General features: G+C 49.3%; 1 protein-coding gene across 1 annotated transcript; it reads left to right on the forward strand.

The window, feature by feature from the left end:
- The first annotated feature begins 4,351 nt into the window (after positions 1 to 4,351).
- Positions 4,352 to 16,573, forward strand: LRR1 (leucine rich repeat protein 1). Its single transcript, XM_009899526.2, has 4 exons — positions 4,352 to 4,563; positions 4,664 to 4,762; positions 10,654 to 11,381; positions 16,229 to 16,573. The coding sequence occupies exons 1-4, from the start codon at positions 4,378 to 4,380 to the stop codon at positions 16,479 to 16,481; spliced, it is 1,266 nt and encodes a 421-aa protein (XP_009897828.2). The 5' UTR covers positions 4,352 to 4,377; the 3' UTR covers positions 16,482 to 16,573.

Raw genomic sequence — 16,573 nt, forward strand, 5'->3', positions numbered from 1 at the left:
GCATCCCGGCATGCACCGCGATGCGGTCAGCGCCTGCGCGTAACTGCTCCTGCTCCCCCTCCCTCCCGCGTGACGTCACGGCTGCGGCCGCACTAGAGGGCGGCAGCGGCCCCCGCCAACCGCCGGGCGCGGTGGCGCACGCCTGTAGTCCTAGCTACTCGGGAGGCTGAGCACGCCGGATCGCTTGAGCCCAGGAGTTCTGGGCTGCAGTGCGCTATGCCGAGCGGGCGTCCGCGCTAAGGCCGGCATCAATATGGTGAGCCCCGGGGAGCTGGGGCACACCAGGTTGACTAAGGAGGGGTGAACCGGCCCAGGTCGGAGACGGAGCAGGTCAAAGCTCCCGTGCCGGTCAGTAGCGGGATCGCGCCTGTGAATAGCCACTGCAGCGTAGCCTGGGCAACACAGAGAGACGCGGGCTCCTTTTGCTTTTTGTACACCCCAGCCACCCACCATCCACACATTTTGTACCCCACGCCCCCCACAGCACAGCCTCCTGACAGGAGCGCAGGGCGGCGCGCGCCCCAGAACACCGCCTCCTGCTGGATGATACTGGCACCTCTGCCTTGCACGCATGCTCTGCGTCCTGAAGTGCCATTATAAAATGATTTTGTCTAACACTGTTGTTTATTTGTTTCTCTTAATCTACGTTAACAGTTACACTTGGTCTATTTCCAACCAAAATTATTCTGTGATTCTTCCGTTCTCGTTAATGGACGGAAAACTTCTCAACTTTCCCTCAGCAAGCATCCTGGTCTGTGCATGTAGAGTTGTCTTCCACACAGTTTGTATCTGTAGCTCTGTTCAGCTCACAGACTCATAGAATCGCTTTGGTTGGAAAAGATCCCTAAGGTTAACAAGTCCACCTGCTAAGGCAGCACTGCCAAGACACCACCAAGCCATGTCCCCCAGCACCACATGGACACAGCTTGGGGATGGGGACTCCAGCACTGCCCTGGGCAGCCTCTTCCAGGGCTCAACGACTTTTGCTGAAGAAATTGTTCCTCCCCTGGGGCAACTTGAGGCCGCTTCCTCCTGTCCTATCCTTTGTTACTTAGGAAAAGAAATGAAAGCCCATCCTGCTACAACTTCTTTTCAGTGGTGGTACTCCGATTTCTACCACCCTCAGGCTTGAAGCAGCTCTTCAGAGATCCTGACATTTCACTGGGATTAAATTAACAGGGTAGAAATTGTGAAATATAGTTATCTTTGTTCTTCCAAAACCCTGCCCCAAAATTATGTACAAACGAGTTAGATTTTATTTACAGGTTCTATTCAGTCACAAATTCTCCAAGGATGCTTATGGGCAACTTTAGTGCAATTCAGAGAATTCAGGAAATGGAAAAGACTAAGCCACAACATAGCTTTACCCCACTTATAAAATGGAGGCAAGCCAGGACCTTAGGGAAAGCCTACGAGAACGCCGGGTTTATGCACAGGAACGGAGCAGGAATTTGAAGACAGTGCCTAGGTCTCCTCCATGGCAGGCTCCAGAACCGCAAGCTTATAATCCGATTTGTGGACCACGTGGCACAGATTCAAAGGGGAAAAGGGACCAGCCAAAATCAAACTGTCCTTAGACACAGGTGCCACGAGGCAAAAGTCGTGGAGCGACACTGTCTGAGCAGTGCAGGAGAAGCTGCACTGCCAGCGCCTTCCAGCGAACAGCCACAGTTTTACAGCAAGGCAGGGTCACTGCAGCCGCAGGCAGGGAGCAGGACCCCAGGGTAGGCAGGTCCGGGGAGAAGCCAGGTCCGAGTGCCGATTTCTTAAATTCCTTAGTTTAAAAAATTTCTTAAATTTCTTAAATCCAGAGCGAGAGTAGAGTCCAAAACGAGCGCCAAAACTGATCAAAAAATGAGAACCCAGACAGCCTTCTGGTCACTCTAAGATTTTCCTAGACAGTATGTCCAGTGCCAATATATACTGGGCACGAAGAACCCAGCCAGTCACAGTTCCAAATCCCAGCACGGGGTTTCCCCCCGTGGGTGAATACATGCGAGGGGCTTCAGCTCCCGGCAGGAAGAATGGGCACCTTTCTACCTGGCCCCCAGGGGGAGGGAAGGCAATTTCGCACCTTGGAAGGCAATTTCCCACTTTGGAAAGCAATTCCCCACCTTTGTCTTCCCCCATCAAACCTCCACAGATGAAGGTGGGAGAAGGGGGGTTTGGAGCACCTGGTAACACTCTAACAATACTATTTTGCATAATGAATTCTTTACTTTTTTCAGTTCATTAAATTTATCCCTCTTGTTTTGATAAGCCCTATGTTCTCCACTCATTTATAAAGTCTTGTGCTATGTCTACCTGCAGAGAAAGCAGAGAATAAGGTCTGGCACCTGCATCTAAAATAAAACTCCGACTGAATCACAGTCATAAAGAAACACAGAATGGCAGGGGTTGGAAGGGACCCCTGAAGATCACCTAATCCTGCTAGAGCAGGAACCCTCTGCTACAGCAGAAATTGATCAAAAGATTTGCCTGTGGTGCTGGACCTGCAACACAAAGCAGCATGCCCCTGTGAACAACCACAACCCACCTCTGAAGCTGGGAAACTGTGAGGAAAACTTTCATCACTAGAGGTTAATGTTCACAAAGGAGACAGAGGAGTTCTGTAACACTTCATCAGAATAAAAGGAGAGTTCACAGGGCAGATCTCAGTGGGGTCTCCCTGACTGATGGAGATCACAACCTCCTTTTATCCTAATTTCCTGGTCACATTGGCTGAGGTACTCAGAATGTACAGATTTCCTGAGCTACCTACTACACATTCCCCCCTTACACGTACACCCCCTTGCATCATACATCCCATGTTCATTAAAATGAGGCTTTACACCTCAGTAGCCTATTAAGCCTGCACACTATCCCAAAAGTTCAAAGGTTCACATTGTGTCCAGCTGCTCCTGGTTCCTGCTGCCTTTGAAGGACACCTTGATAACTCAGGGAAAGACCCCTGTGGAGACAAGAGTGATGAGGATGATGAGGACTTTTTTGTTATTTGCAGGTAACAAGGATAGTGTCAAATTGCAGAGATTCCTAGCCTGGTCCTCTCATTGTTATCTCAAATTTTGTCTAGCAGCACCTTCCTTTATAAAGACACATTCTGCCTCGTTCCCATCAAACCCAACTATCATGTTCCATGTCCCTCACACCCTGGCTTAGGCTCCTTGCCAATGCCAACACAGTGTGCCTCATCTGGTGTCAGATCCTGGTCACCAAACACAGGCGACATACGGGACCAACATGCCTAAAGGACTGTTCCTCATGTCCCCTCAAACCTGCCATTCACCTCAGCTCAACAACAAGGCTAAGTGCCAAGTCTTGGGGTGGCAACTAGAAAGCTGCCTGGCAGAAAAGGACGTAGGGATGTTGATTGATAGATAAACATGGGCCAAACAGTGTACTCAGGTGGCCAAGAAAGCAAACAACATCCTGGCCTGGATCAGCAATAGCGTCGCCGGCAGGACCAGGGTAGGGTTTGCCCCCTGTATTGGGCACTAGTGAGGCCACACACCAAATAGTGGGCATGTCATTCCAAGAAGGACATTGAGGTACTGGAACAGGTCCAGAGAAGAGCAATGAAGCTGGTGAAGGGTCTGAAGAACAGGTCTGGTGAGGAGCAGCTGAGGGAACTAGGGTTCAGCCTGGAGAAAAGGAGGCTGAGGGGAGAGCTTTTGGCTCTCTCCAATTCCCTGAAAGGAGGATGGAGCCAGGTGGGGGGCAGCATCCTCTCCCCCCCAAAACAACAAAACAGGCCTCGAGTTGCACCGAGGGAGGTCTATGTCAGACATTAGGAAAACCTTCATCACTGAAAGAGTAAACAGCCATGGAACGGACTCTCCAGGGAAGTGGTACAATTGCCGTCCCTGGAAGTGTTCAAAACATCCATAGAAGTGGCACTCGGGGGCACGGTTTAGTGGTGACCTGCCAGTGCTGGGCTAACGTCTGGACTTGATGATCTTGGAGTCTTTTCCAGCCTGCAACGATTCTATGATTCTCTGTCCCCTCAGAGCTACCTTCCCTTCGGTTCCCTCCGTCTCCCCTCACACCCGCCTCCGTTTTGGAGCATTCCCGCCGAGCCGAGCCGAGCCGAGCCGAGCCCCTCCTGCAGGTGGCGCCGGCGCCTCGCCCCGCTCTGAGGCCCCCCGCCGGGACTGCCCGGCTGCCGGTGCCGCTGGTACTGCCATTCTCCCCTCCCGCCCTTCAAGCCTCTTTCACCGGGGGGCCCCGCTGCCCCGGTCGGCAGCGGCGGGTGTCGACCGAGATCATTGCAGACAGGCATCGCGGAGGGCGCCTGTGCGCCGGGCGCGGGGGAGGTCCCCGGGCGGTGCCGCCGTCCCGCCCGCCCCTGCGCGGGCCGTTGACCGGTGGCGGGCGGCGATGCGGCTGCAGTGCGAGGTGGAGGTGGTCAGCCGGCTCCTGCCCACCTGCGGGCTGCGGGGCCGCGGCCGCGGGACTAGGGCCCTCCTGTCGCTCGGCCGGCCGCCCGGGCGGGCTCAGGGTGGAGGCAGTGGCATTTACCTCATGGTGTGCACGGCGCGGGACCGGGTTGGCGCTCGCTACAAGGTGAGGACGGTGGGGCTGGGAGCGAGCCGGGAGCGGGGCGGGTCCTGTCCTGTCCTCCTCGTCCCGCCGCGGTTTGCTGAGCGCTTGCTGTGCCCCGCAGGTTCAGGAGAACATCGAGCGGTTCTTCACCCGCTTCGTGGAGGAGGGCAAGGCCACCGTGCGCCTCCGGGAGCCCGCTGTGGACGTCTGCCTCAGCAAGGTGGGTGAGGGAGCTACGGCGGGAGACCCAGGACGTCAATCAGGAACCGGCGCTGTGCCCGTGCTTGAAACCGACCAGCGTGGGGAGGCGGCAGGGTGGCTCCCAGGGGTGCTGGAGGAGCCCTAGTGCTGTCTGCTTGGGGTTCGTCCTAGAAATGCCACACGGCGACCAAGTCTTGTCTTGCCAGTCTGCTTTGACCTGCAACAACTTGGTCATAGAAGGTATAAGGGAGGTAGCACCGAAGAGATTGGCTTTGTGTGTGCTCAACAGGTTACAGCAAATAAAAAAGAAATATTGAAGGAACTCCTTCATTTAACTGAGTAACTAAAGGGGTCAATCAGAAAGTGGGACCTGTTGCAAGAGGACAAGAGGTGATGGTTTAAACTAAAAGAGGGAGATTCAGGCTAGAAAAAAGAAAGGCGGGTTTGATGCCGAGGGTGAAGAAACACTGTCCTAGGCTGCCCAGAATGGTGGTAGATGCACCATCCCCAGAACCGTTCCACATCAAATTTTGGGGCTCTGAGGAACTTCCTCTAGTTTAAAACATTCCTGGTGACTGCAGGGAGGTCTCCTTAAATTTCCAATCCAGTTCAAAGCATTCTATGATTTTGTGCTGGGAAGGCTGTGCCAAACTTTCTCCTTTCTTTTGCTCCCTCTGGAGAAGCTGCAGGAGCAGAAAAGTCCTTTTTTTCTGTAGTTCATCATCTTTTACTTTAAAAGTAAGAATTTTGTCATTTCTGTGATACCATGTTGTGCTCTTTGGTCAGAAGCTCTATCAAACCAGTCTTAACTAAAAGCTGAAAAACACTTAAGTCTCACTGTGGTTTTCAGAGCTGGAGACACTCAGTATGGATCAGCAGAATAGGCACCACCTCACTTTAATGCTTAGTTGATATCAGGACTCACTAAAGTATTTGTTTACATCTTGGAGGATATTTGGAAGCTCTCAAGTGGTTTTAATAATGCCAAACTCACCCCCAAAAAAACCCACATACTAACATTCAGTTTCTATGTTGTGAAGGTTTGAGGTTTTTTTCCTGTTTGTTACAAAAATGTTTTGTAGCCTTGTGGAAGAGGAAAGCAGGACAGTGATTCTAAAACCTTCAGAGTTAGGTTGTGTGAATAAAAGCAAGTAATTTTTTTGTTAGGAAAATCCCTGACTTTGTTGCAAGTGTGATTCTTGGGCCTGAAGGAGATAATTGAATCATTTCAGCTATTTGAATGATTTGATGAAAAAAGCAGTTTGTGTTGCAGGATTGAACAGAGAAGAAGCAGGATGTGTCCTGTCTTGAGAGAAGCAAATATTCCCTGTAACTTGCAAAACCCCCAAAAATCACATGTGTTAAATCCCGAATAATTTCCTGCTACTCTGGACATTTCCACTGGAGTGTGAGAGGTCAGAAAGGTTTATCTTGGCACAAAGGTACAAAATGAGGCCTGTTGCAAGAGATTCTACTGGTAGTACAAAATTAGAGAGCAAAGGTCTGTGTTTTCATGCAGCAAGATTTGATTTAGACCACTTAGAGGGGCTGTAAGGAAGCTGGCAGGCATTCACAGTGTGGGCAGTAATTTAGTTAACTGCATCTGTTGTTTTCTGTATGAGGAGATACTTGGTGACGTTGCTAGACTAAAAAGAAAGTTTCAACTGAATGCAATGTGTGTTTTAAACACCTCCCAGGGTGGGGACTCAACCACCTCCCTGGGCAGCCTGTTCCAGTGTTTGAGAACCTTTGCAGTGAAGAAGTTTCTTCTAATACCTAAACCTTCCTTGGTGCAATTTGAAGTAATTTACTCTTGTCCTATGACTTGTTAATTGGGAGAAGAGGTTGACTCCGATATGGCTCCAACCTCCTTTCAGGAGGTCTCCTCCACTCAGTCTCCTCTCCCGGCTGAACAACCCCAGATTCCTCAGCTGCTCCTCACCAGACCTGTTCTCCAGACCCTTCACCAACTGCTTTGCCCTTCTTTGGACCTGCTCCAGCACCTCAATGTCCTCCTTGGAGTGAGGGCCCAAAACTGAACCCAGTACTCACCAATGCCAAGCACAGGAGGAAGTAAGGCTCCTTTCCTCTCTCAAGATGGATGAAAGCTTTGTAGAAAAGAGTTTTCCAGGTGTGACTGCACTGGTTGCATGCAGCTGCTGTGTCAAACTCCCCTCATTGTGCTCTGCCAAGCAGCCAGGTGATTTGCTGCAGTCAGCCGCATCAGAAAGTAGCTGAGAAACGTCAATCTGGAGCTTTCAACCCTGGAGCAAAAGTAAAGTCACTGTGGGTTGGGTTTCTTTTCTCCTTCAGCAAGCCCACGCCTGCTGCACTGCACGCAAGGTCTGAAATCCAGGTAATCTCTGATTGCCTTGTCATCCTTCATTTAGCTCTGAAACAAGGGACATCAATGCAGATTAACCTCATTTCCTGACATCATTCTGTGGTTGAGGCTTCAGACTTGGGGCAGAAAATAGTCCTGAGCTCTTCCAATTAATTATTTGCTTTTTATTGTCAGCGTACTCCAGGTTTCTCAACCTTAAGGTTTGCAGATTCTCTGTTGCCTTTACAAAGGCTTTGTGGAGGAAATTTGTCTGAAGGATCCACCACACAAAGGACTCTTAGTTTGATGTCATGTAAACAACCCATAAACTTACTCTTAACAGCCTAGAGCTTTCAGCTACAAGAAGCAGGCATCTCTTGCCTCTCATACTTTGAGAGCAAAAACTTCTTGTATGCCAAGTGTGGTGAAACCCTGGCCCAGTTTGTCTGGAGAGGTGGTAGATCCCCCATCCCTGGAACCATTCTAGGTCAGGTTGTTTGGGGCTCTGAGCAACCTGCTCTAGTTGCAGATGTCTCTGCTGACTGCAGGAGAGTTGGACTAGATGACCTTCCAACCCAAACTATTCTTTGAGTCTATGAAATATTGCCTCTAACTCAATTCTAATGTGTAGTTGTGTATTTTACTTGGTGTTTACAGATCTGAAGGACATTATCTTATTGCTTCCAAACTTAGTTAACTCTTCCTTACGCTCGGAAACATGACAAATTTGCCTTCGTTGCATGGGCTGAGAATAACGAATGGTGGTGGCCTTGGAAACACAGAGGTTTGGCCTGCAGCTTCCCTGTTGTCTGGAGGGTATTGCATCAGGAGGTGAAATGGGACATGTGCATGGGATGCTTAAAGAATCAATTCAGACTAGGCTCCCCTGTTTGAGAGAGACAGGAAACTACAGGAAGGATTCCAGCAGAGGCTACAGAGTTGCTGAGGGGCTGGAGCATCTCTGAGGAGGAAAGGCTGAGAGACCTGGGGCTGTTGAACCTGGAGAAAAGCAGCCTGAGAAGAGATCTTCCCAATGCTGATCAATGTCTGAAGGGTGGGGGGCAAGAGTCAGACTTTTCAGTGGTGCCCAGAGGCAGGACAAGGGATAGCGGGGATAAACTGGAACCCAGGAGGTTCCATCTGAAGAGGAGGAGAAACTTCTTTGGTGAGAGGCTGCTGGAGTCCTGGAGCAGGCTACCCAAAGAGGTTGTGGAGTCTCCTTCTCTGAAGAGATTGCAAAGCCATCTGGACATTGTGATCCTGGGCAACTTGCTGTGAGCAACCTTGCTTTAGCAGGGGAGTTGGACTGGATGGTCTCCAGAGTTCCTTTCCAGCTCCCCCCATACTGGGACTCTGTGATTACTGATGCTGTCAATAGATTTGGCCTTTATTCTCTTGATCACTTTACATCTAGAAGTCTCTGAGATCATTACTCTGCATTTTGAAGTTCTTATAGCATATTATGTGAGTGAGTTCCAGACCCTCTAGAATTTGGTACCAACAAATACGTTGAGGAGCAAAATTCTTTCAGGTGCAGAAATTGATGTCACTAGGGTTTGGGCAAGCTCCAGCAGGGGCCAGAGTGCAGCAAGGTCAGCAGGGGCCTCATGACTCTGAACCACAGCGTACCTCCACATATGTTCTTTCCTTCAGTGAGATGACTTTTGCTTGTATGGATGCATTATGCTTTTTATTTTGGAATTCACTAGATGCATGTCAGCTTGAGTCCTAAGAGAAATATTTGGCCACAAAAGCTAATTCTATCAGTAGAACAAATGTATTATGGCTTTCTTGGCCTTTATATAGAGCACAGGTCATCTGGTACCACATTAATTTTGACTCTGTCCTTACTGCCATTATTTCATCCCACCTAAAGCAAAATTACTTGTTTGCAGAAGGACTGCAAATAATTATTTTCCTGTTTGATGCCATCACAACCCTAGAGAGCTGTGTGTGACCAGAAGCACTCATTTAACCTGTCTTAAAGCTCTCCACCTTCCTTAATGTTCAACTTGACTTCAGCTTCCATCACTTTTCTTCCTCACAACTTCCTGAAGTTACTGCCTCAAGTTCCATATCTGTTTTTATCAGCTGTCCCTTTATCCTGTTGTGGGTTAGGAAGATCACAGTGGGTGGGTGGGGGAACAACACAACCAAAAAGGAACCCAGGGGTTTACTTCTAGTTGGTTGTGTTTGGTTTGTTGATTTGGTTTGGGTTTTGTTTGGTTTATTTCCACACACATACCACCCCACCACCACCCCCATGTTTTATTTTCAGCTGTGAATTTGGTGCTTTGTTGGTTTCCCCAGTCATGCAGCACAGTTGGTTGATCTAGATTATTCAGAGAGGTCCTAACTTCTCATTCAAACTCTGCAGCCTATTTTTCTTAAATACTGTAAGCAGCACATCCATCAGATAAGGGTTGATTCTCTTCCCCATTACATTGCCCTGCTGAGTTAGTAGCTCCTGATCCACGCAGATGAGGGAAGAGCCGTGGATGTGTCTATCTGGACTTTACTACAGCATCCTCCTGGAGAAACTGAATGCTTATTGCTTGGATGGGTGCACTCTTTGCTGGGTAAAAGTCTGGGTAGATTGCTGAGGCCAAAGAGTGGTGGGGAATGGAGCTAGCTCCACTTGGCAACCAGTACCCAGTGGTGTTCCCCAGGGCTCAGTGCTGCCAACAGCTCTCTTTCTGGATGAGGGGATTGAGGCACCATTAGTGCTTCTTGCAGATAACTCCAAGTTGGGTGGGATTGTTGATCTACTTGAGGTTAGGGAGGGTCTACAGAGGGACCTGCACAAGCTGGATCAATGGGATGTGCTTCAGCAAGGCCAATGCCGGATCCTGTACTTGGGTCACAGCAACCCCACGAGCACTCCGGGCTTGGGGCAGAGTGGCTGGAAACTGCACAGCAGAGAAAGATGTGGGGCTGTTGCTCAACAGCCACCTGAAGATGAGCCACTGTGTGGCCAAGGTGGCCACCTGGCCTGGATCAGCAATAGTGTGGCCAGCAGGACCAGGGCAGTGATTATCTCTCTGTACTTGGCACTGATGAGGCCACACCTGGAATAGGGTGTTCAGTTTTGGGCCCCTCACTCCAAGAAGGACATTATGGTGCTGGAGCAGCTCCAGAAAGGGGCATCAAAGCTGGCAAAAGGTCTGGAGAACAGGACTTGTGAGGAGTGGCTGAGGGAACTGGGGTTGTTCAGCCTCAAGACAAGGAGGCTGAGGGGAGACCTCATTGTTCTCTACACCTTCCTTAAAGAAGGTTGGAGGCAGTAACAAGTGATAAGACAAGAAAAAAATACCTCAAATTGCACCAGCAGAGGTTTAGGCCGGAGCAGGCAGCACAGGGCAGTGGTGAAGTCCCCATCCCTGGAGAGATTTAAAAGCCATGTAGATGTGGTGCTGAGGAAGGAACATGGTTTAGTGGTGACCTGGCAGTGCTGGGTTAATAGTTGCACTCAGTCATGGAGATCCTTTCCAATCTAAATGATTCTATTATGTACTAAACAGTTCAGAAAGTGTTTGTAGCAGTGAGCAGAAGGATTAACAAGGTTCCACCTTGGTGTTTTCCTGCAGGCAAATGCCAGCAATCTAAAGAATTTCCTCTCAGCCGTGAGACTGGCTCACCAGGGGACTGACACAGGAGCTCTCCCGCTCTCAGCTTTGGTACCAGCAAAGACCTCAGAAGTTGAAAAACCAAAGGCCAAAATGATCATAACTTCAAGAAGGGACTATCCTCTCACCAAAAACTTCCCTTACTCCCTGGAGCACCTCCAGGCCTCCTACTGCAAGCTGGCTCGAATTGACACGCGAGTGCTTTGCTTGAAGAAGCTCCGCAAACTGGACCTAAGTCATAACCACATCAAGCAGCTGCCCGCCACCATTGGTGACCTGACCTGTCTTCAGGAGCTCAATTTGCACGACAATCACTTGGAGTCCTTTAGTGGGGCTCTCTGCAACTCCACCCTCCAGAAGTCTCTGCAGTTCTTGGACCTGAGCCAAAACAAAATTAAGGCACTTCCCATTCAGTTCTGCCAGCTGCGGGAGCTCGTCAACCTGAAGCTGGATGACAATGAGCTGATTAGGTTGCCCTTCAAGATCGGGCAGTTAGATCATCTGCGCTTTCTGTCAGCAGCTCGAAACAAACTCCCCTTCTTGCCCAGTGATTTTAGGAAACTCTGTCTTGAGAACTTGGATCTCTTTGGAAATCCTTTTGAGCAACCAAATCCTCTTGTTCCCAACATCCAGCTGAAAATACCTTTGACTTTATTGGAGTGTGCTGCAAGAGCAACCCTCAATTACAGGTAAGAGTAGCCCGATGAGTCCACGTGGCATCTACTCTGTTTCCAACAGAGGTGAGGTCCCCAGCAGTGTGGACAGCAGGTGGAGGGAGGGGATTCTGCCCTTCTGCTGTGCTGAGAATCTCACTTGCAGTGCTGGGTCCAGCTCTGGAGTCCTCAGAACAGGAGAGACATGAACCTGTTGGGGCATGGCCAGAGAAGACCACAGCAATGATACAAGGGCTGGAAGCTGAGAGACTTGGGGTTCTTCAGCATGGAGAAGAGAAGGCTCCAGGGAGACCTGGTGGCTTTTCAGTGCTTCAAGGGGCTGCGAAGAAAGTTGTGGACAGAGTTTTGAACAGGGCCTGTTGTGACAGGACAAGGGGTGATAGTTTGAAACTAAAAGAGGGATACTCAGATGGAAGACAAGGAAGAAATGTTTTCCCCTGGGAGGGGTGAGAAAGTGACCCAAGTTGCCCAGAGAGCTAGTAGATGCCCCATCTTTGGAACCATTCTAGGTCAGGTTGCTTGGGGCTCTGAGCAACCTGTGTTACTTGCAGATGTCCCTGCTGACTGCAGGAGGGTTGGACTAGATGACCTTTCAAGGTCCCTTCAACCCTAACTATTTCATGTGTAAACTTCCCTAACTAGGTTTTTTTGTTGTTGTTGATGGTGGTTTGCTTTTTTTTAATTTCACCTCTTAATCCTAAGGTTAAAGCTGTTTAAAATTCCACTGGTGAAATTATCCCTTTATTCTACACAATAATGCAGGAAATTGGTGACTTGGAAGCATCTAGAGACTTCTCTAGGTGGTAATGGTTTTACCCACAAAATGGGGGCCACCATAAGAAAATGATTTTGTCCAACCATGGGATAATTGGAGAAATCTGGGGATTCTCTTCTATCCTGCTCATTTTGTATTGAGGAGCTTACATTAGAGTGGATGTGGCATGGATCCTATTTTGTGTTAGGCTCCAGCTTGGAAATTGCTTCCTGACATGGTTGCCTTCATTATTGTTTTTTGCTCACATTGAAGAGGACTAAAGCTGTATGTGATACCCACAAGCCTGTGTGAGAGCAGTGTGCTGACAAAAGGTCCCACCATACAGCTCCTGGCTGCAGATGTGGTCTGCCTCTGCTTTAGATGGGACCTCACAGAAGCTGAGTTAGAAAGGTACTGTGAGGTGGCTTTTCAGAGGGCAAGTATTGTGCTGGGCTTGGCATTACCTGCTGCAAGTTTCTCCCTGTGAGATTTTGTAGGTTTCCTTTGAGCTGTTAATTTCCTTTGAAGTGAGGGTAGAGAAGCCCAGTTCTGAGGTAAATTTAGTTATTTCACGATGTGAATGTGGTCCTTACCAGGTTGTTGGTTCTTACCAGCTTTCTCTCCCTCTCCCACACCACATTCAGAGCCTTCCAGTACCAGCTGCTGCTACTCCCACCCTGTTTTGGGTGGAAAAAGGACTACACATACACACACAAAAAAAGCCCTCCAAAAAAAGAGTCAGGGAAACAGAAAGAAAGGGAGTGAGAGACAGACTTGAAGTGTTCCTGATCTCCCTGCTATGCCCATTGCTGCCTTGGGGATGGGGAGTGCCCCTTCAACCTGGGTTCATGGCTCAAAAGTCAGTGCTAAAGGTGGCCACAGGCATGCAGGGCACACCCTGGAAATGAGCTGAGCAACCAAATTTTCTGCTTCAAATTTATCCACTTCTGACCTTGCTGATTTTTTTTTTTTTATTGGAGTAATTAAGCTCCACGTGTCTTCCAACTTGACTGAAGTTTCAGGGAGGTTGTAAGGGTTTGGGGTTTTTCTTTTTGTAGAGAAAATAAGCCCTCAGCACTGGTCCAGCTTTGGTGATTGGTTATCTTACTGGAGCACCTGAGGATACAGAATGGTTTTAAACTAAAAGAGGGAGATTCAGACTAGATTAGAAAGAAGAAATTGTTGACACTGAGTGTGGTGAGACACTGGCCTGGGTTGCCCAAAGAAGTGGTAGATGCCCTATCCCTGGAACTATCCCAGGTCAGGTTGTTTAGGGCTCTGAGCAACCTGCTGTAGTTTCAGATGCCCCTGCTGACTGCATGGGGGTTGGACTAGATGACTTTTAAGCTCCTATCCAAATCCATTCAGTCTGTGATTCCATTATTAACTCAGCCCCTGGCTCTCATGCATCAGAATTAAAGAATGTGGCACCACACAGAACAGAAAAAGGTTCCAGGAGTCTTAATGAGACAAGGGACAATGGAAACTGTCCCCTCACCCATGGCTTTGTGGTTATTAGGAGACAGCATTGGTCAGAGTGCTCTTGATTATCCGAAATTCAAGGATATCAGTTAGACAAGTGGGCTACAAATAGTGTCTGATGTTCACCAGAGGTGAGAATTAACAAAGGCACAGAAGGGATGATGGGATGGAAGAGCCTTGAGAAAGGAAGGAAACAGAAAAAAGGGAAGGTGCAAAAACAAATGTCTGGAAATCTTCGTAGTGGCCTTGTAGGCAGGTGCCAGAGCTGTGATTATGTGTTTCCTGGCAGGGTGAAAAGGATATCCTGAGACTGAAGTGGTGAGGGAGAAAACCCCAGAGGAGCCTCAGCAATATGAGTGATGGCATGGAGAAAGAATTGGGAATGTGTAGGTGTAGTCGGGATGTGAGTCACTGGGAACTACTCTGAGTCCCCAGGGACAGCTGGGCACTGGCAGTACCCCGGTGTGGGAGTTACCTCAGCAGATTACTTCAGGGAAATAATTTCTTCTGGGTACAGAATCCCAGCATGGTGAGGGTTAAATGAGACTTCTGGAGATCATCCAGTTCAAACCCCCTGCTAAAGCAGAGTCACCCACAGCAGCTTGCCTGGGATCACATTGCCCAGATTTGGAATGTTTTTGAAGAAGGAGACTACAACCACTCTGGGCAGCCTGCTCCAGGACTCCAGCAGCCTCTCACCAAAGAAGTTTCTCCTCCTCTTCAGATGGAACCTCCTGGGTTCCAGTTTGTGCCCATAGCCCCTTCTCCTGTCACTGGGCATCACTGACAAGGATCTGGCCCCATCTTGTTGTGCCCCACCCTGTAGCTCTGGGTGAGCATTGAGAAGATCCCCTCTCAGGCTGCTCTTCTCCAGCTTCAACAGCCCCAGGTCTCTCAGCCTTTCCTCCTCACAGAGGTGCTGAAAGCCCCTCAGCATCTTTGTAGCCTTTACTGGACTCTCTCCAGTAGTTCCTTGCCTCTCTTGAACAGCTTAGTCCAGAACTGGGCCCAGTTCTGCAGGTATTGCCCCCCTAGGGCAGAGCAGAGGTAGGGGAGAACCTTGCTTGACCTGCTGGGCACACTTCTGAATGCACCCCAGGATGCCATTGTTGTTCTTAGCCGTCAGGGCACATTGCTGGCTCATGGTGAACTTGTTGCCTACCAGCATTTCCAGGTCCTCCTTCACATACCTGCTTTCCCCTCACCTATCCTGGTGCAGGGGGTTATTTCTCCCCAGGTGCAGAACCCTACACTTGCCTCTGTTGAACTTAGCAGGAACAATGCAGATTAAAAAAGCAGCAGTTCTCGTTCCTGTCTCTGGATGTCATTACTGGCACAACACAGCACAAGTGGTGTATCAAAAGAACCTTCATTTGTCACCTGCAGTGTAAAAGGCTCACTTTTGTCTCCTCTTTCCTCTGGATGTGGTATTTTTACAGTACTGCCACTTCTTCATGTTGACTTGAGCTGGCACTGCGCACTCACAGCACGGAGCCAGCCTTGTTGTCACTGATCCCCACCAGCATGGACAGCAGGTGGAGGGGGGGGTTTCTGCCCCTCTGCTCCGCTGAGATCCCACCTGCAGTGCTAGAGGCAGCTCTGGAGTCCTCAGCACAGGAGAGACAGGGATTTGTTGGAGGAGGGCCAGAGGAGGCCACAGTGATGATGCAAGGGTTGGAGGCTGAGAGAGCTGGGGTTCTTCATCATGGAGAAGAGAAGGTTCCAGGGAGACCTGGAGGCCTTTCAGTGCTTCAAAGGAACAAGAAGAAAGCTGTGGACAGAATTTGAGCAGGGCTTTTTGTGACAGGATGAGGGGTGATGGTTTGAACTAAATAAGGGAGATTCAGATGGGAGAGAAAGAAGAGTTTTGTTCTGTTTTTTTTACCTTGGGAATGGCAAGACCCTATCCCAGCTTGCCCAGAGAGGTGGCAGATGCCCCATCCCTGGAACCATTCCAGGTCAGGTTATTTGAGGCTCTGAGCAACCTGCTCTAGTTGCAGATGTCCCTGCTGATGTGCAGGGGGGTTGGACTAGGTATGCTAAAAGGGCCCTTCCAGCCCAAACCATGGTTTCTAACATGTCTCATGGTAGAAAGTGAGGAGTAAATTGTGGGTGCTTAGGATGAAATACAGTGACCAACCTGGCTGGTGTGAGATATGAGTAGGTACCTGCCCAGTTGTCTGTTTATTCATTATTAATCTTAATTATTGATTGTGATTATTCTTTTTCATTCTCTACTGTTGTGCTACAGGCTGCTAAGATTTGTGTGAACTCCCTGGGTCTTCTTGCAGTGTCAGGTCACAGAACCATAGAATGGTTTGTTCTTGAAGGGACCTTTAGGATCATCTAGTTCTGACTCACCTGCCACAGGTGGGACCACCTTTCGCTAGGCCAGGTTGCTCAAGGCCCTGGTCCTTGGTACTGAGTGGGCAGTGACATGGTTGTGTGTTTTTGGAGGCTGTCTTGGAAAGTGGTGCTTAATTCCTAATCCAGTATTGCAAAATCCCAGATTTCCCTTGGCTGTGACCTCAGAAAGTTGTCTGGTCCAGCTGGTCCCTACATTGTGTCACTGTTTGACTGGCACTGGTTAATTTTGTGGTGAATTCACACTTCTCTTGTCCAACAGAATCCCTTTTGGTTGTCATCTCCTTCCTTCCCACCTTTGTGAAGATCTGGAAGTGGCTAAAACCTGCCAGTGTGGGAGTGCCTGTCTGAGCAGCTTCATTCAGATCACGGTGACCATGAACCTCCATCACGTAGCTCACACCGTGGTCCTCGTGGACAACATGGGAGGGACGGAAGCACCCATCATCTGCTACTTCTGTTCTCTAGCCTGCTACTCCCAGTTCCTGGACAGGTACCTGCAGACCAATGGGTGACCATTGCAATGGGTAGAAAAGCTCTGCTTGAAGTTGTGTCCAGTGACAGAGGAGCCTGAAATTGTTTTCTGCTTGTTTATCCACATGTGTTG

Source organism: Dryobates pubescens, chromosome 5 (assembly GCF_014839835.1).
Source record: "Dryobates pubescens isolate bDryPub1 chromosome 5, bDryPub1.pri, whole genome shotgun sequence".
In the NCBI taxonomy this organism is placed as follows: Eukaryota; Metazoa; Chordata; class Aves; order Piciformes; family Picidae; genus Dryobates; species Dryobates pubescens.

What these genes read in the sequence shown, in the direction of transcription:
- LRR1 (XM_009899526.2), top strand. Translation starts at nt 4,378, where the DNA reads ATGCGGCTGCAGTGCGAGGTGGAGGTGGTCAGCCGGCTCCTGCCCACC. An exon ending in TGGACGTCTGCCTCAGCAAG is followed by an intron (nt 4,763 to 10,653) that starts GTGGGTGAGGGA and finishes GTTTTCCTGCAG; the next exon opens with GCAAATGCCAGCAATCTAAA. An exon ending in AGAGCAACCCTCAATTACAG is followed by an intron (nt 11,382 to 16,228) that starts GTAAGAGTAGCC and finishes CTTGTCCAACAG; the next exon opens with AATCCCTTTTGGTTGTCATC.